General features: G+C 34.8%; 1 protein-coding gene across 1 annotated transcript in view; it reads left to right on the forward strand.

Annotated features, from left to right (window-relative positions):
• LOC107537371 (protein tyrosine phosphatase receptor type Z1) overlaps nt 1–20982 on the forward strand; it is a gene marked incomplete at its 5' end in the record, with an annotated part of 112485 nt that overhangs the window by 45427 nt on the left and 46076 nt on the right. Inside the window, 5 exons of the mRNA XM_016213376.2 lie at nt 373–530; nt 679–829; nt 9563–9747; nt 11083–11209; nt 17666–17712. Of these exons, the coding sequence (XP_016068862.2) occupies nt 373–530; nt 679–829; nt 9563–9747; nt 11083–11209; nt 17666–17712 (668 nt within the window). The remainder of the gene's footprint in view (nt 1–372; nt 531–678; nt 830–9562; nt 9748–11082; nt 11210–17665; nt 17713–20982) is intronic.

Consider the following 20982-nt stretch of genomic DNA (forward strand, 5'->3'; position numbering starts at 1 on the left):
GGCCGGACGTGGCTCAGCGGTTGAGCATCAACCTGGGATCCAGGCGATCAGGGTTCGATTCCCAGTCAGGGCACATGCCCGGTTGTGGGCTTGATCAATGACTCTCTCATCATTGATGTTTCTGTTTCTCTCTCTCCCTCTCCTTTCCTCTCTCTGAAATCAATCAATCAATATATATATATATATATAATATATATATGTATGTATATGTATATATATGTATATATATATGTATATATATATATAAAGCATTCTCAAAATTTCATTTCTGATTAAATACATAACAAGCATATATCTCTGTTTCATAGACTATTTGAACAGCTAAGTTCCAGAGTTGGGATTCCAGCTGAGATGTATGTTATTACTTTGCAGGGAAACAGGCCTCGTTAGATCCATTCATATTGCTGAACCTTCTGCCAAACTCGACTGACAAGTATTACACTTACAATGGCTCACTGACCTCTCCTCCCTGCACAGACACTGTTGACTGGATTGTTTTCAAAGATACAGTTAGCATCTCTGAAACCCAGGTAATCTTGGAAATTCAAACAAATGAAATAATTTGAAGGAATCGAAACAATAATTTTCTAAGATTTACTACAGACTGTGTTTTAGAGTACTTACTGATGCCCTTGAAGCAGGAATGTTAAAGTATATGTTAAATTATCTTCCTTTTAGTTGGCTGTTTTTTGTGAAGTTCTGACAATGCAACAGTCTGGTTATGTCATGCTGATGGACTACTTACAAAATAATTTTCGCGAACAACAGTACAAGTTTTCCAGGCAGGTGTTTTCCTCTTATACTGGAAATGAAGAGATTCATGAAGCAGGTATGTATTGAAATATAATTTTTCTACAACTCACAGATTCGGTGTTGTAGGAGATAATTGTGGTATAGTGGAAAACATACGTTTTTAGAAATATTTTGATTACTGGCTTTGTAGCTTTAAACAAACTATTTAACTTCTCTGAATCTCAGTTACCATATTCATAAAATGGCAATTTAAAAAATCTGTTCTTTCCCACATGATTAATCCCATTTTGCAGATGAGAAAAAGTGAGATTCAGTAAGGAAGTGATTTTTCTATAACACACAGTAATAGATGGCAAAGCTACATATACAGCTCCAAATTCACTTTATGGAATTTGCCTTTACTAAGAGCTATAAATGAGAAATGAGTAAGTGACCAAGGTGTTCGGATCAGAGTTGGGGAGATCACATCTGGTTGGAGTGATGGGGGAACCTCAGTGAGAGAAGTACATTTGAGCTAAGCTTTGACATGTGATTTGGGTTGTTTTTTTTTGTTGTTTTGTTTTTCAATTTGTTTTTGAGGCAGATAAGTAATTTGTTTCAACAGGTATTTTTAAATTAAGCTTATTAGGGTGACATTGGTTAGTAAGACTATATAGGTTTCAAGTGTAGTTTCTGTGATACTACATTGTGTGCCCACCACTGAAAGTCAAACCTCCTGTCACCATATATTTGGGTTTTAAAGTGTTCAGCTCTGTGTTGGCAGCTCCCAGAGAAGAGCTAGCACCTAGAAGGGATTGAAACCAAATGCGCTTAATTATTAATGAATAAAAAATGAGTCTTTTCCCCATTTGTCTTCTTTAGGGAGAAAGAAATGTATCCTTGTCAGGCAATGCAGAGGACGCAGGGAAAGCACCTCCCCAGTGCCTTCTGTGTCTTTTGAAGCTGCACAGCAGTCAGAGCCTTTGGAAATGCCCAGAGGACACAATCAGTTGCATCTATTGACTTGTCCTTTTTATTTTAGCCTCTGAATGAACTGGTTCATGAAAGAAATAGTTGAAATGGCCTTTGCTTTAGGGACTTAAAACCTTTCCAAGTACATGGTCTTCTTTGATCTCAGTCCTGCAATGAATTTTTGGCCATGTATAATATTAATTTAATAATCATCTGCTCTTGAAGATTAGGCATTAAAATGGCATTTTTAATGTGCTATTTGTGAGCATTGTTTACCCTTTAACCACAAAAAAATAAAGCACAAGACAGCAGTGATGAATAGCTGCATTTAATTTTATGTTGTTTCAAATTAAATTGCCCCAAAGTGAGGAAATTTAATTATATTTTTACTAGCAGCGCTAAGCACTATAACCTCCTATCTGGTAAATAACAGACAATAGATTAGAAAAAAGAAACTGGATTTAACCATCTCCTTTTCTAAAATGCAGATGATCAAATAAATTAAATATATGTGATCTTTTTGCCTTGTACTTTTATCAATTATATTTTATTAAAATCTTTCCCAAAGGTCTGCCATTTCATGGTAGTTCCTGTTTAGTACTAGCTAATCTCCTTGTGTTCTCCTCTCCACCTAAATCTCTTCTCTCATCCTGAAGAGGGCAGACAAAGTCTCCCAGGTTGCACTTATACATGCTCTTTCCGTCCACAGCATGTTCTTCCCTGCTCCCTTCACTCGTTGGTCTTCTCATTCTCCAAGACCCAAGCAGGCCATTGCATCTACAGAGAGCCCCTCTGACTCTACCTCTATCCCCACCAACTAGCTCGGGCCAGGGCACAGGATTGTGTCCTCATGGAGGTGCTGTGCCCATAGAGTACAAGATAAATGATTCACACCTGAAGTTGTGATATGCCCAGGTGCACCTATTTTCTGTGCCTCCAAACCTCATAGCCGTTGGCACAGACTGTCTGTGTGCTCATTTGTCTCCCCAACCTGACTCTGAGCCCCATGAAGGAAGTGACTGCATTTTTCACCTCTTTACCTCTATTGCTGAGCTAAAGTATGGCTCTCATTCACTAGTCATTTACCAAATGACTGAAAGAATTCATGTTCATATAATGCAAATACAAAAGGTTATACTCAGTGGCTGTCTCCTGCACCATTTGACGTGTCTACCCATATATAGTTCTGATTCAGTGTGGAACATTGTTGTTTCCACAGTTAAGTGATGAAATCCAAAAGTAATCATAACAAAAACAGTAGTCTGCCTTGTACTGTGTGAACTCCTGTGTTCAACCACGCACTGGTCTTATTTTACAGTTTGGAAAGGTGATATTAAGTGGTTTGTCCAAGTTCACAGGACTATAAAGTATTGAATCAGTATTTGAACCCAGGGTTTCTTGATTTTAAAGACTTCCAAAGCTTTATATTTATAAAGAACTTAATTTCTGCTTATATAATTTTATAATAAAAACTGACGAACTTAATGGCATAAAATTGTAGAAAAATAGCATTAGCTTTTTTTTAGAAACTGGAACAACTGAATTTTTGCTTGTCCCATTATGAGTATTGGTGTTCAATCAAATAACATATCAAATGATACTATTATCATTTGCCATGCGCATATTCCTGTGATTTTTTTTTCTTAATAGATACATTGTCTCCTTTCTACTTTCCTGAACTAAATTTTAGAATAAGAACTGAGATTTGCATTTATGTTAAGTATTTAATTTTTATTATATTTAATCTGAATGTAAGTTACTATTAAAACGAACATTTTTATAAAGTAGAAAGTATAGATAAGCACACAGAAGAAAATAAAATTATTTTATAACATCACGTAAAGATAATTATTATGAGGATTTTGGTGAATATCCTTCCAGACCTTTTTCTTAAATTAAAAATATATTATTTCTCACAGAAATGAAACTGCACTACATATACCTGTTTTATCAATTTTGTTTATTCAGTGATATAAATATACAGCTAATACACCATTCTTTGCATATTATTGCATTGTATAGTCATAGCAACTTATCAAACCAGCTCTCAGTCCTGGACACGTGGGTTACATTTGTATATTTTACCACTATAGATAGCTAACATTCTCATTTTGATCAAGAGAGAAGTAACAGTTGGCATGAAAATTGTCAAAATCCTGCTCTTAGTAAATGCATTGTAGAAAAATATATTCTGCAAAACTGCACTGCAAATATTTGTTAAAACCACCTGAGGTCTGTATATCCATGTAAATCCCTTAAGAGTAGAGGTCTAACTTTATTCAGTTCTGCATTCAGAGCAGGAACTCAGTAAGGGTTTGTGCGCGAACACGTTTTACCAGAACTGAGTCCTCGATCTTCACATTTTTTATGTGAGGCTGCCATTTACTAGAAAGGCGTGTCATTTTGGCACCATGGAATACACACTGGCTTTCTAAGAATCACAGAATTTAGTGGAACCATTGGATCTTGAAGGAATTAGTAAAAGCTATCTCTTAGATAATGAGAAATACGTGTGCATAGCCACACAGACACAGCACAAGTGTAAAGTAGGTGAAATTCAACTTTGTGCCATGCCTTCCAGGTGCCAGGTGCTTTCCCGCTGCCCTGGAGCCCGCTAGCAAGACTCCCCAGTGAGGAGCAGGGCCTGTGAAGCACAGTGGGAAAGGTGTAGGCTCTAAAGTCCAGTAGGCTTTTGCTTTCAAACTCCACTGTCAACGCTTAATAGTTATACAAAAATTGTCAATTTACTTAACTTATCAAAGCCTTAGTTTCTTCACCTATAAAATGAGAATTAAGATGCCACCTATAGGGTTGTTGTGGGGTTTAAGTGAACTAACATTTGCAAAGCAAAGCAGTTCTTTGAACATAATGTGCTCCATACTTACAGCTACTATTGTTGTAATGTGTCTGTATACACTCCTGTATATATGTGCATATATGTGTCTATATATATGTGACTATATATATATATACCCACAGCAAGTATGGGGTGCTATTCAAGTTTTCCATGTTCAAGGTTTTGTTTATTAGAATTATAAATGCACTTCAGATCCCATTTACTAGCATTGTAATATATTTAATGATGCCTTTCAAGACAGAATAGCATTAAAGGACGGTCTTTATCCCCTAATGTTGTATTTGAGCAATGAGAAATTTTCTATAATTTCCTGGAAAATGTCACGATGAATTATACATCAGCAGACTTACCTTCCTGAAGGTCACTGGTTGTAAATAGCATTCATTAATATCACATGTGCATTGACACTATGCTCTAACTATATACAGAAAAGTGGCATGAAGATTATTTACTTCTTAGAAGATTATATATTACAGATCAAACTGTTGACAAAGTTACTCTGTACCCCTAGATAAGATTGACTGAATTAGGTAGAATTTGAAAGATTTCTTTTGTCTACTTATCTCAAGTGAACGATGTAATCATTTAGAGGTGCCGAACAGTGACAGATCATTTCTAGTTATTATTTGTAAGAGTTGTGGCCATGTTTATATTAGTTTTATTAAAATTTGCTACTCCCTGATGGGAAATCACAACCTTAATATTGATTATCTTCTGGGTTTGTAATCTTTAAGCTCCTCTCCCAATAGTTATCAAAGTGCCTGTCTCAGTAGTTTTTCAAGTGGTGCTCAGAAACCTCAGACAAAGGTGAGGAGGATTTGTCAGTGAGCGTTTGTCCACAGACTCCTTTGTCATGGGATGTGTTAAACTGCACCAAACTTCAAGTCGGTGTAAAATAACTACGGCATCTTAAGCAATTGTGACATTTTTCTCTGCCACTCCCCAAGCATCACCACCTGTCTTTTCATTTTTATTCATAATCCATGGAGCTAAGACTGGACCTTCTCCCTCAGGACAGACTGCCCTTCCTCCAGGACGGGCACATGGAGCAGCACCGCAGGAGGAGCCTAGGGCCTCCCCTTGGCCATCCGCATCAACTTTCGTGATTAGCAGAGGGCTGTCATGTTCTCCTCATTTGTACTTCGCCTCTTCTTTTGCTTTTCTTTTTCCACTTTTTGTTTTCTCGTGACACCCGGTGCTTTGCTTACTAATCTTTCATACTCCAGGTTAGGCACATCCCTTCATGTGAGGTACTCACCCTTCATGCAAGTTTATGTAAATGATTAGAGGATAAGTGGCTTTCTGTCAGCTAAAAGCTTGTGAAGCTTTTATAACTTTTAGTGAGAAAAATAGGTAGTTTTGTAAAGCACAACCTATTTTGGTCTAAGTGGCATATATTTTGCAAGCTTATTTTTATTCCTTTATAAATGCAGCCTAGGACTTAGAAACTAAAAACATCCATTATATTTTGTAGCTTACTAGATGTAAGGGTTAGAGGCTGTCATAGGAATGAGCTCCCTAGAGGCAGGGATAGCATCACCTTTGCTTGTATGTCAGGAGAGCCGGCCATCTAGTGGATGAGAATTGAATGTTAAAGTTGGATTTTTATTTGTTTTTGTTTGTTTGCTTGTTTTTAAATACATCTTTATTGATTTCAGAGAGAGGAAGGGAGAGGGAGAGAGAGACAAACATCAATGATGAGAGAGTGATTGGTCGGCTGTCTCCTGCACGCCCCCTGCTGGGAATCGAGCCCACAACCCGGGCATGTGCCCTGACCGGGAATCGAACCCCGATCGCCTGGATCCTAGGTCAACGCTCAACCGCTGAGCCATGCTTGGCCGGGTTAAAGTAGGTTTTTAAGTGAGAGCATTTTTGCACCCTGACAAAGGAGACTGCACCCTCATTCTTTACATGTGAGCATCCTTTGCATCTGTACTGAAGCACGCACTTGCTCTCTGTGTGACTTGACATGGACCACAGGACTGCCATAGGCAAGGACTCGCAGAAACCAGATTCTTGGCTAGCGATCCTAAAGAATCGGTAACTATGACCCAGATCACACGTCCTTTGTGGAAAGGAATCGGGGAGTGTGATTTAGTCCTGCTATAGGAAATGGAACCTCAACATAGTTCTGAACTTCCCGTAATCAAGGAAATTAATTACATTTTTTTACTATTTTACAGTATCAGTTGGTAGATTGTATTTGGCTTCTGAGTATATGTTGATCTGGAAAACCCTCCTTGATTTTAAATCCTGATAGTGTGCTTTATAGAGTATATGTCCTTCTGATAATTAAATTAATTTCAATAAGAAATATAAGGAAAACCTGGAAAATTTAGTGCAAATTAATAGCTTATTTCATGGTAATTACCAGCTTTATGCTTGAACACCAAGTCCTGTATGACATGGAATTAACTAGACTGTCATTTAAAAGAGTCAGTCCTACCTTATGGAAAAGCAATCCTTTGGCAAGATCACAAACTACAGACAGAACTACAGGCTTATCTTCCGAATACATTCTAAAATATGTATCTTTCCCCCATAAAATCCTGTATTTCAATATCTAAAATACAAGATTTAGCTGCAACTTTGTAACCTATTACTATTATTGATTATCAATAAACAAAGTGAACCATGGCCAGGTAGCTCAGTTGGTTAGAGCATTGTCCCTACATCAAAAGAGGTTGAGGGTTTGATTTCCAGTCAAGGACACCAATCAATGTTTCTCTCTGTATATATCCCCCTTCCTCTCTCTAAAATAAAAATAAAGTAAAATAAACACAAATCCTCCAGTGAGGATTAAAATTTTTTTAAATAAATAAACAAAGGGAGTATTTTTAACATACATTTATAATTAAAATATAAGTGAACTTACTTTAAAAATTACCAATAAGCTTTTACAGATCTATAAATAAGAAAGCAAAGCAATGACAACTTCATGACAAATGTGGGTTTCTTTTTAGAATTCTACTTTTTATTAATGCTGATTCTTAAAAAATGAAGCATCTGTGATTTCTACTATTATTAAATCGCAATAAACATAGACATCTGACCAAAGAAGCTTGTGCTATTCAGGACATAGTCATCTGGGGTATTTTGCAGCTAATAATTTTGTATTTTTCTCAAGCAATTTTTATGTTTTGTGTGTATGTGTAAAACTAATGCATTTTAAGATTCATTGGGAGGGGGGAGAATAGTTCACTTTAAATCATTCCCACACTCTAAAACCTGGGATTGATTTTTGGGGGACAAAATCTACCAATGACATTGTCCAGAATCACTTTTATCTTTCCAAAACTGACTTGGGAATCATTACAAGCAAACCCCAGGAATCGTTTTTCATGTGGGTAGCTCACATGTATTTTGAGATGATTTGGTGTCTTCTGCCATCTGGTGGAAATTAATAGAACTGTCACTAGGTAAAGAGAATGTAGTCTGGACCTAAGTTAGAATACATTTTCTTATTTTGCATTCATGTTTTTTTGATAGTGGAAGAATCATCTTTTTGTTCCGAAAGAAACATTTCACCCTAATTCCTTAATAAAGAAAAAATAACTAAATAGTTTTTACAGTGATAAATACTGTCTCTAACTCGTATAAAGTTATACATGCATTTATTTATACAAAGTATATATATTTATATTTTTCTAAATCATTCATATTCCATTGCTAGCATAGCATACAGTTGCTGAAATCTCTAATACTAAATACTGTATGTAAAATTTTTCTGTTTATAAGGTCAGTTGTTAGTCTTGGGTGCCCTCCTGTGTTCATGAGATAAACTACAGACTCATACAGAAATAAAGACTTTTTGGTGACATTCTGATGCTGTTGAGGCACATTTTCATTGAGTCCTTGAAATGTTTCTTATAGTAGTGACATTTGGGTGACCTGTGCCAACTGCGTGATCTCATCCAGTGGCTTTGTAACTTTAAGTATCTCCTGAAAACAAAAGTCAGGTCCTGTGAGCATATTAATTAATCCTTGGCCTTAATGACTTTTCTCTCTTTTATTTTTGCAACTCTATCTGGCCTATGAAGAGATATATTTATTACTTTGCTTCATTTGCACAATAGCATAAAATTTTATAATTTTTATTCTCAAAATTAGTTCAAACTATCACATTATGAATGTATTTCAGAAAGTATCAGAATACTCTTTCTGTTGGGACTAAGTTTTGGCACCATTCCCAGCATAGGCTTGAATTCTATTTTAAGTCCCTGAAAGATTTTCAAAGTATTTTTTTCAGATGAAACAGGCAAATCTTCTAATTCCCTGAAATTAATTGCTTAATCAATTTATTATGCCAAAGTGGGATTTTTGTCAGCAGATCTGAAAAATACTAAAAGGATAGGTTTACTTGTTCTCCCATGGTTTTCTCTGGTTGGAGATTTTAAATTATTTCAAGGATTTTCTGTCAACAAAATGTCCAGTAATAGACCATCTTTTAGGATTGAAATTTTCCTCATCCCAAGCTAAACACATTTGTCAGGTACCTAACAAGGGAAATAAAGGCACCATAAACTTGTAGATGTCATTTGTTCATTTATTTCCAGAAATAAAATAATGCCAAATATTCAAGACAGTGTTCTAGTCAATCTAGAAATTAAAGGCTATGTTTTTTATGTTTATAATCTGCTAGAGAAGTTTAGACTTCAGAAAAAAAATCAGTATACAAGGAAACGCAATTAATCCAGTAGCAGTAGTAAAACAAAGCAGACAAATGAAAATGACACCAATCACTTCGGCAGAGTTCAGAGCATTTGACGGAGACATTTCCTAAATGGGAAGCTAGGACTTGATCAGCTAGAGATAGGCGGGAAGAAAGAAGTATTTCATACACAGGAAATGGCATAAACAAAAGCTCTACAGTAAGTAAGTGTAACTTTTTACGTTGTATTGAAATAAAATACAAAAAGATTCATAGACTGTGATCGAGTACTTGTTAAAATCCTAGAGGCTGACAGTTTTATCGATAACTGTATTTTTTTCTCTCTGAAGTTTGTAGTTCAGAACCAGAAAACATTCAAGCTGACCCAGAGAATTACACCAGCCTTCTTGTTACCTGGGAGAGGCCTCGAGTCGTCTATGATACCATGATCGAGAAGTTCGCAGTTCTGTACCAGCAGTTAGAGGGGGAAGACCAGACCAAACATGAGTTTTTGACAGATGGTTATCAAGATCTGGTAACTCTAAGATCCGTTGTTTCTTATATTGATAACATACAGTTTAATTTTCAAGGACGGGTCTTACAAGTGATTGTATATTGTTGCCCTCAGTTATTTAGACTTTGTCTGAAGGTGTCCAGTGGGCAGGAGGAAGAGCAGAGCTACCCTAAATTATTCAAATCTTACAGCGAATTACACTAGGTTCATATTTATGTTTTGAATGATAGGAGACCACAACTTTTCCAACAGCAACATTATAGAGTAGACACATAGAAGACTCAGGAACTAGAGGTCATCTAGTGTTGCTTCTCTTTAGAAATAAAGGGACTGAAAAAGCAGTTCAATTCCTTGACTTTGAGCTCACAGTTTGGAAAGAACTGGGCATGGAACCTCAGTGCTCTAATACCATCATATGTTATCTCCCCCGTCAAACCCCAGCACAAGAAAAATACAGTAAGGGTCTCAAAAGTCTTTTGGGGGGGGCATCAAGTTTGCAAGTAGCATACTCGAAGTCAATTGAGACAGAACTTTCGGGACATAGGGCAGGTTATCCTCAGGAAAGGTCCACCTGCTCTTCCTCCCCACCCATGCACACGAACTAAAGAAAGTAAAGTACAGATTCCTCCTGTGACCTGAGCATCTCAGGAGTAAACTTTGCCTTGGCAGGAAGTGTTGGAAATGTTGGCTGTAGAGTGCGGTTTAGTTGAGAAAACCCCATCTGAGTGTGGCCCTAGGAAGACCCCACTGCAAGTCAGACACTGAGCTCTGCACCCACACAGCTAGAGCCCCACGTGACCTGGCAAGCTGCCTTTAAGCAAAAACTGTCTGTTTTCATGGTGTTGAATATCATATGGACAAAATAGGTAAATTTGTACCAACTTTTTAATTCAATTGTCTAGAACAGAGCCACTGTGAAAATTGTGGAATTTATGGGGCTATACTATTTTTCATTTCATAATATGTGATGGCAATAATTCTGTTACTATCTGGCTTATATATTAAGTTTAGAGATAAGTTGTTTTTTCATTGTGTTTCTTCACATTTTGTTCCTTGCAAATGCTACATGTTTATTTGTCTAAAATATTAATTTGCAGTTTTTAACATTTATGAATTTTATGAGTTCTAGTTGAAAATGAAACTTTCTAAAACTGCGTCAGATTTTTTTTTAAAGCTAAAAAATGTCTAGTTTTTCAATAGGTTTTCAACTTAACATCACATAAACTTTTTCTTTGGTTAATAAAATATAAATATTTCTCATTGACAAATGAGAAAAAGTTTTCTAAGGACAAATGATAGTACTCCTTGAAACACAGTTGTAACACAATTGTAACATTATTGACATCTTTCTTTTAGGGCGCTATTCTCAGTAACTTACTACCCAATATGAGTTATGTTCTTCAAATAGTAGCCGTATGCACTAATGGCCTGTATGGAAAATATAGTGACCAGCTGATTGTGGACATGCCTGCCAATGATGTTGGTAAGTGACCACCTAATATGTCTTTATATTATCTAAATAAAAGAAGCTAGTTTAATTACTGGATGTATTGGTGTTTTCTCTGTGATTTTATATCCTTTTGGCCAGAAGGCAAAATTATTATTTTTTCATTCTGGATCACTGGTAATTTTGTGAAACGTGGAACCCATTTTTCATTCAGCAGGTCTGGTCAGGGAAATCACTAAATTTATTCTGAATATTGAAAATTTCTATTTGTAAAATAAGAACAGCAAAACCTTTTGTAATGTCTGTGATGGTCATCAAATGACAATAGCTATGTAAACATTAAGACTTTTATTTTGGACAATGAAATTTGGTTTCATCTATGGTTATTTCCTTTTTCAGCCCGCAAAGCATTGTGTAGTAAGTATGTACCTGATGCTAGGACTATGTAAAGTACTTTGAAATATCTATACAAAGCACCTCAAGAGTTTGTCTTAGATATTTTCTCTACTTTTTGTAATTTGGTTGTGGGGTGGGAGTGCTTTCCTCTTAGTTGATTTCCCAAAAGCAAAACAAAAAGTTGATTCTAATTGTATTTTCTTTGCATGAGACTTTTTTTACTATTATGGGAAAATCTTTTGATCTCAAAGCATATGCAATAATTACATGAATTGCTATCATAATTTTATAATTTATAAATTTACATAATTAAATAAAAGTTTTAGTTGGTAGTATAAGCAGTTTTAAAATAATAAAATGGAATTATATATGTATGTATACATGTGTGTATATATACATACACATACACATCCTACATATGCATGTTCATAAATATATTCAAACACACACACACACACACACACACACACACACACACACATATATATATATATATATATATATATATATATATATATATATATATATACATAAATCTAAATATTCTGTGGTCATCTCGATCATGAAGCTACTCACTGAAAGTTTTACAGGTTTTTAATGGAAATGAATGGTTACAAATTATATTAAGTATAGTATGTTTCAGTTTTACATATGGATGGAAACTGATATGTATTGACTTGCCTTTAGTGTTAGATGTTACATTATGTATTTTTCTAAACCACAGGCTACAAAATTTGCCAAGATTTTTCCCAACTTAAAACACTGATGGCTAATGAATATTGCTACTATCATGATAACAGTATCATTATTTAATAATGTTTCATGTGGTCTGCTGCACGGCCTGGGTATAACAATCTTTCCTATTGCTTTTATTTAGCATTGGTTTTCAAAATCAGGTTATTTTTAAATGGAATATTACCTCTAAGTCTTATTAAAATATGAGCATCAAGTGAACTGACCTTGGTTTCAGCTCCTCCACTGAATGTCAACCTCACCACCAAAGTGCCCCATATTGATCCCCCCAGAAAATTACATCTTTAGCAGTGTAACACTGACCATGTTGGTCAGTATCATATGTGATTTGATGAAATATGACATATAAAAATCTCCTCTAATCCTATTGTGTGTGCTTAAGATTTGAATTCTATTGAATGCATTCACCTGATTTTGCTGTCTTGATTTCATTATACCACTCCAATTTCTGTACACAAAACAATTCCCCTGTAGTTTACAAAAAACAATTACTGTTAGCTATTTATATTATGCTCTTTCTTACTCTGTCCACTATGGCAAATTTTTCAACTTTCTGAAGTTTTTCTTTTTTCCTTTTGAGAAACTTATTGCATATGAAAAAATAGATCAAATGTCTACTTTTTACAGAGGTGATTTCTGAGTGACCTGTTTAGACTGAACCTATAGTGGCACAAAGTGCAACAGTCTTGTATCATTTGTAGCACTTTCACATTTGTACAGAATAACAAATATTATAACTTAATTTCTATTTATTTAAAGGATCTGGACACTCTTGAACTAATGAGATGCTAGTGTGGACACACCATTTAATCTCCATGAATGACTTAGTCCTATAAGACATTTTATACCGCAGTGATGTTTTTGTAAAAGATGATATTTTATTTGATGTTTCATTATGAAATTTCTCTTAAAAGTCAAGGGTTCAAAACAGATAAATTATTCTTTAATTATTCTTTTAACAATTACTTCATCAGAAGCCAATTTACCCAAGGTTTGGGGTCTTCCTGGTTTATATTTGTGTGGAGTTTTTTAATCTTCACCAGAGGATATTTTTCCATTGCTTTTCAGAGATAGTGGAAGGGAGAGAGAGAGAGAGATAGAAATACTGATGTGAGAGACACATCGATCGGTTGTCTCCTCCTCGCGCACCAACCAGGGTGGGGATGGAGCCTGCAACTGAGGTATGTGCCCTCGGCCGGAATCAAACCCGGGACCCTTCAGTCAGGGGGCCAACGCTCTAACCACTGAGAAAAACTATCTAGGGCTTCCTGGTTTTTTAATAAAGAAAATATTAGTTCTCTTAGAACTCATTCTATCTGATCTTAAAGGCTGCAGAAGCATTTTAATCGATATATGTTCAATTCATTATTGAAATTACATTATATTACATATTGTTGCTACGGGAAATATGACACAGTAAACGTCTTGACTGCAGCACTGTCTTATGGTTCAGTGTGATGGTACCTTCACGATTTGTGAAGTTTGTAATTTATGTTGCTACCATAGATGTGAGTAGATTTGAGTTTACTGAGTATTTCATTGTTTTTATTAGTACTGTTTCATCATGTTTATCTTGTTGTTTCATTACCTTAGTAACCTTGTAATATGTCCTGTTGAATTACTCTATTACTATTTTGGATAAACTGTTCTCTAAATACTGTATTGTTTATCGCTTTTGTTAAAAAGAAATGAAAGAGGTCATTTATAATTGCCCTAATTCTTTCAATCAGAGATTGAAATATTTTAATCAATATCTGTGAAGGAAACCTTAGTCTTCCAAATTGTGCATTTAACTTCGATTCATTTAATTAAGTTAGTGCTTGTGCATTAAATTATATTTGTTATGTACAACAGTATCACTATTCACTAGTGTCCATTAAATATTATAAACTGCTATTTTAAAATAAAGACATAAATTCAGATTTATAAACAATTTAAATTTGTCAAAGAAACCTTTTTAAGGTTAAACAGAAAGTACATTCTTTTCAAATACCTTGCAGAAAATTATACTTATAAATAAATAATTCATAAATGTTTTTTATTGTAACTGAAATAATTGTTTGTTTTTCTCTTCTATAATGTAAAGCTAATTACTATACAGTTATGGAGACATTATTTAGGTACATGTTTTAAGGCCTTGATAATTATATGTGTTCAATTTAAATGCATGGTGGATTAAATCAACACAGTTTTCTGTTATTATGTGCTTTTGAGTTGTATAACAATTGTCTTCGTTAAATCACTCTACATCTGTCCTTACCTGGCCTGTACCATCCTATGCTGTGGCTGATATTATATAATATATATCATCACAGTTTGAAGAGATGGCAGTCCACATTGCTTTTATCTTTTGCACTGTGAAACTTGGCTTACCTTCAAACAATTAAATAAGTCTTGCTTGCCAACCTACATTAGTGTTGCTTTTTTGTGTTATGGAATATTAATGTGTTACCAACATGCTCTTCCAGAAAGTCTGGCATTATAAGTGCCCAAAAACAAAAAACCAGAATGAGCCAAGAGCTTTTGTTCAGTTATCACACAAATATGAATTTTAAGCGTTCACTCAAAAAGAAAATTTTTACAATCTTGGCTGTTGGATTTTACAGCCTTCATGGAGTCTATTTTGATGAAGTGAGAAGATTCTATAAACTAGTATAATTTTTGCACTATTATGTACGACTGTAGTGCCTGAGTCAGACCAGTGGCTACTAAAACATCAGTTATTACTTGTGAGGAAACAGCAAGGCAACAAGTACACAATATGAGACCTTGTGCCAATCACCAGAGTTTGACCTTGGCTGCTGTGAATTCTCAGACGCAGAAGTATGACTCCAGGATGATAGAAACTATCTCCAAAAATTATTTTATTTCAAAATTGTTCTGAAGAGATTTGGTAAAAAAACCTTCTGGATTATTTGGGGAGGGAGGTTGTTGAAGTGTTGCTGGGTAACCCCAGGATTTCAGTTAATTCAAATGATCTGAGTTAAATAGGAAACCAGAACTATGGTCTTTCAAAGTGGGTATGTACTTACCAATATGAAGGCCCACACTTGGGGTATTCACTCATGAGAGCACCTTGAAACAGAGAGGGATCAAAGGGCTGTGTGGGTGCACACATGCTAAAGGGCCGAAAGAAAACCTTACTTCCTAATCCAGTAAATAGCAAAAACAGTTATTGTAGAACTCAATGATATTATGTAAGGGTTATATTTGGGTAAAATCATGTATTTTAACTTATTAGGATCTGTAATTCATATAGTTAATTTATACTCAGGTAAAAGGATACAAATAAATGCAATTAACACAGAGAATATTGAAAGAGAAGGAAATCCATCCTCAATGTGATCATTATGTATACCCTCCCCAACCCTGACAATTAATAAGAAAATTACCTTGACCCATGACAAGTATAGAGTTAGGTAAATTAGACCTTTTTAAAAAAATTTCTTAGAAACACTTCCTTAAGCATATTGTTGAGAATATACCATTTTTGAGATTTTTCCCGAGCTGCTTAACGGAAAAATCTACAGTATAATATATGTATCACCAACAAGTATTTGATTATGATTTGCCTTTATTAGCATTAAAGTATTTTAAAAGGAGTGACTACGTTTGAAAGCATTGTCAATAAAACTGTATTGTCTCACATGCTGAATTTGAAGATTTTTACATGTGTGACCTTATCAAATTGTAGTTTTTAGAAAGTCATATTGAAGGTTGTTATTTTTCTCCCTCTTACACAGTTTAGTTGCATCCCCCTTTAAATTCACATGTAGTATTTACTGGTTTCGTTGGAGGTTATAGAGACACAATTGCTTCAGACTATTGAAATCACTTTAATTTGGTAACCTAAGGAATAAAGAACATGAAAAACATGGTGAGAAAAGAGTTTCATAGAAACAAAAATAGAAAAGATAGAACAGTTGTAATGAAAATAAAAGTTTCCAAACTCCTTCATGGTCAGTTTTAACAGGGAAAAAAACAAAGAAACAAACAAAAAAACAACCAGAGAGTTAAAATTTAATACTCAGTTTCCAGTGAATATTTTTATTTTTACAGCACAGAAAATTGTTCAGGGTAAGTAACTCTGAAATAGCTAAGTAGTAAAAAGTTTTATCTAAATTTTTTTGAATTCATGCATACCACTGTATTTTATGGTTTTACATTTCTGAACACCTAGAAATTTCCTGATAAAAATAAACTCAAGAAAGTCTATGTTATAAATCAGGCCTGGGTTTGATAAGCACTTATTGTTAATTCAGTCATGCCTTTGAAAATTCTATAGCATGTGCATTTCCTTTGAGGATATATCAAGGCATAAAGCAGAATATAAACAGCATTGGGATAGTGGAGAGCGTAAACTTTGGTGATGGAGTGAGATTTTATAAAATAATAGCAGTAAGAGGAACTTCATTGTAATAATACTTAGGCCCTCACAGTTAGCCTGTCTCCCATCTTCCTGATGACCTAGGCAGCTCAGATGGAGAGTGAACAAGTCCTCTATGTCCTCAGTAATTTGGCAGTGGGGCCAGATCCCTTGTTGGAGAGAAAGAACCCTTGTTAGTAAATATTTTCCAATTATTTATTAGAAATTATTTATTATTAATAAATAATTAGAAAATATTTACTAACGGGTCTTGTTTTAGGATTAAGATATCCATGGGCTTGAAATATGCTGATTCTAGTCAGTTGGAAAAACGGATTTGAATGATCCTGGTCATTACATTCCTTGAATGGTCAGCATTAGCTGGATTTCTCTGGAGAGGAGGCAGGAACACCAGCCCAGCCTGGGCCTGCTAGAGAACATGCTCCATTTTACCCAGGGCAACACCCTGTGTACAATTAGTTATGAGCCCAACTCTGAAGAAGTATTTGACTCTCATTCAGTAGAGAAACTTAAGGAATGGTAGCTGAATAAGAAAGTAGGTCCTGTCACTTCTGCCCCCACACCCGTCATTTCCCCAACTATGCTCTCATCAGCTCTGCTAAGGTTGAAAGCAAATCTGCACTGATGAAAAATTATTTGATTTTTTTATACTCAGAATATTAGCCTTACTGCTCCCCTCTTCCTTCTTAGCTTTAATGATGCTAAGGTGGGAATGGGGAGGGAGTTGGAATGGAGGCTAGAAATCAAGGCTTTGAATGCAGTTTTATACAGATGTATGTAGTGTTGTATTACATAGTGTTCAGTAGTGTTGAAAACTGAAATTTAAAATTTTTATATTGACAGATTCCATTTTTCCAAAGATAACAGTCTTTTTTTTGTCTTTTTTCTCTTTCCACCCAAAGGTAAACCTACAAGGCTGGATAACAATTTTAATAATTTTGTTTTTAATTTTATAGAACTTGACCTCTTTCCTGAATTAATTGGAACTGAAGAAATAATCAAGGTATCATAGCTATATTTTATATTCAGATGTTTTAAACTTTAAAAGTCTGTTTTGGATTATTGGTTAGGTTTCAGATATTGCACTAATAAAAGTTTGGGTTGCATTATTTATTGTAAGGTTAGTTGCAGAGCTTTATAGATAGTCATGTAATTGATATACATAATTCTTTTTTTAACATATTTTTATTGATTTCAGAGAGAGGAAGGGAGAGAGAGAGAGAGAGATAGAAACATCAATGATGAGAGAAAGTCATTGATCGGCTGCCTCCTGCACGCCCCCTGCCAAGGATCAAGCCCGCAACCCGGACATGTGCCCTGACCGGGAACTGAACCTCGATCTCCTGGATCATAGGTCAATGCTCAACCACTGAGCCATGCCAGCCGGGCTGGTATACATAATTCTTATATGAAGAACTTAGAAGACACTTTAATGAGTATAGTAAAAATAACAGATATACAAAATATTTTGTGGTAATAAAAGATGGGTCTTAAAATAATTATAGCTATGAATGTTAGCTATAAATTGGAAATTTTTCAATATTTTCTAAAAGACTGAAATAATATCAACTCTTAATATTATTGCAGTTTATTTATAACTAAGTTAACTAATGATTGATAATAAGTATGAGCCAAAATATAAATTGAATATATTTTTTCCCCTTTGATTTGGATATTTGTGCTTGGACTATTTAGATGATAAGTGTCTACTACTAGCATAACTGTTCTTCAAGAAAGGGGTAATAAAGAATATTTATACATTTCAACATTGCCTTAATTTTTAAAATGTAGAGAAATTGACTGATGTATCTTATATTTAATCTTAAACCAAATGTACTATTAATCTTAACTGAGATTATAAATTTAAATCCAGGTGCTATTGGTAATGTAGTATGAACATGTGCATATGTACATATAGGTGTATGAGCTCATAAAATGTGATAAATAATGCTATTATCTAGCAATAAATAACAATTAGGTTGTGTTTTCATATGCATAACTACCTCAACAATTTATATAACTTATATAGCAATTCTCTCTTACAAAGGACTATGTTACCAAAATAACCGGTTTACCTCTCAAGAATTCACCAAATTCAGCTAAGGCTATCTTTGTGTGAGTGTGTGTGTGTCCATGCTTGTGTGCACATGTGTGTGGATATGTATGTACCTAGAAATTATCACCAGAATCAAGTCAAAGGCAGGAAAAAGAAATTATTTTACACTGTAAATTCAAATCTTTAGTTTGTGTCTTAATCTGGACTGCTATAGCAAAATATCATAAACAGGATAGCTTATAAACAACAAAAATTTATTTCTGACAGTTCTGGAGTCTGGGAATCTGAGTTTAGGGTGCCAGCATGGTCAGGTCCTGGCGAGGGCCTTCGGGGTTGCAGACTGCCAGCTCCTTCCTCGTGTCTTCACATGGCAGAGAGCAGAGCAGAAGCAGTGAGCTCTTTCCTGACTCTTACAAAGGCACTAAACCCGTTCATTAGGGCTTCACCTTACAACCTCATCTAATTTAATTTTAATTACCTTCCCAAAACCCCCACCTCCTAATACCATCACATTGGGAAGGTAGGATTTCAATAGATGAATTTGGGGGTGGGGGGAGACACAAACATTCAGTCACTTTCATTGATTCAAGTAGGAATGAATGATAGAGGCTGGCAAATATCTGAAATGTATTTGTAATGGGTTTAAGCCTGAATATGGATATGAATAGTTTGGAGATGTTTCTCAGGTACTCTTCAAATAGAATTGCATGACTTAGAAAGACAGAGTATCTCCGGCATAATCAAGGGTTTCCAGTATTTTTTTAAATGGAAGTTGTGAAGGATAACACGTAACACAGATCAAAACCATAGTGGAAGAGAGATTTACAATAACTCCATAAGAAATTATAGGAAGAAGTATCCATTAAAACATCTGTAGTTTCAGATATGTGTAATCACAGAGCATGAATTATAAATTCTTCTTGAAATTTTGACAAGAGGAAATATGACCTCATAGAGATTTGCAAGATTTGATGGGTAAGATTAATAAGTGATCCATCGCCTTCACCAGATTCTGAGAGGTATCTGAACTTCATGAAGTCTAAAATCTGCTAGAAAAGAGAGAAATAGAAGGGATGTGTGTGTCCATATGCATATAGTATTTTTCCATATTTAAATGTGTGTAGCATTATGTTTTAAAAAATTTATAGAAATTTACATATGTGTGTAGCATTATGTTTTAAAAAAATTTATGGAAATTTACATAGCTTGTGATAGGAAGATAATAAAGTGTGTTTGTGTGGGAATATAAGCAAAGAGAAAGAGAAGCAATATTATTGTGGGATTTGATAGAAATTGTTAGATTATATAGAGAATATAGATTATGTATTTTGGGAACTTTAGTTGTGAAGGGGAAGAGAGAGTAGAATAATAACTAGGAGTTGAATTAGAGACTTCCCTTTATGTTCCTTTTAAATAGGAGAGACTTACATCATTTAAGCTAAGAATGATCCATTTGAGAAATCAAAATTGAACACAAAAGAGAGGAAAATACTCAATTGTTTTCCTTTCCCAAGAAGATGATGGAGAGTGAATTTAAAACACAGATGTAGGAAGAGGAAAGGAAATGGAACAACAATTCTTCAGTTGCAACCAGATGAGAGGGTGGAGTTGGTGGGTCCCCCCCCCCTTCTGGGGTTTTAATGTTAAGAGGAGGTGTGTGTCAGTTTATGGCTTCTATTTTCTCTGTAAACAATAAGGTCATATGCTGAGAATGAAGGGAGAGGAGAGGAAAACAGAGGTTTGAATAGAGCAGAAAAAAGTTTGAAGGAGTCTTTGTAGAGAGTAAGGGTATGGAGTGATACCAGAAATTAGGCACAAATCCAGATTTGCAAAACTGAGGAAGAGTTCAGAAAGTCCATACTTCTAAACTTAACATTGATCCTCAGCAAAATTTTTGATCAGATTATAAAACAAATTTTTAAGAACTTCTAGGGGAAAAAGAGATATCTGGGACCAAAAATTTTCACCAAGAGCAAGTCAAGGCAATCTATTCTCATTTCCTTTTTCATGAAGTTTTGGAGCTTGTAGATGATTATTTTATTCAGGAAATTATTTGGTGAAATCATTTGGGTTGTCCTTATGAACAAGGTATTAAGCAGAATGCAAAATTTCATAAAGAAATACTGACCACTAGTGAGGAAATTTGTCTAAGGAATTTAAGAGAATATTCACTTTTAGTATTAATACAATCTAGATCATTAAAGCTGACACACTTCT

The sequence above is a fragment of the Miniopterus natalensis genome, chromosome 10 (genome assembly GCF_054644295.1).
Source record: "Miniopterus natalensis isolate mMinNat1 chromosome 10, mMinNat1.hap1, whole genome shotgun sequence".
Lineage (NCBI taxonomy): Eukaryota > Metazoa > Chordata > Mammalia > Chiroptera > Miniopteridae > Miniopterus > Miniopterus natalensis.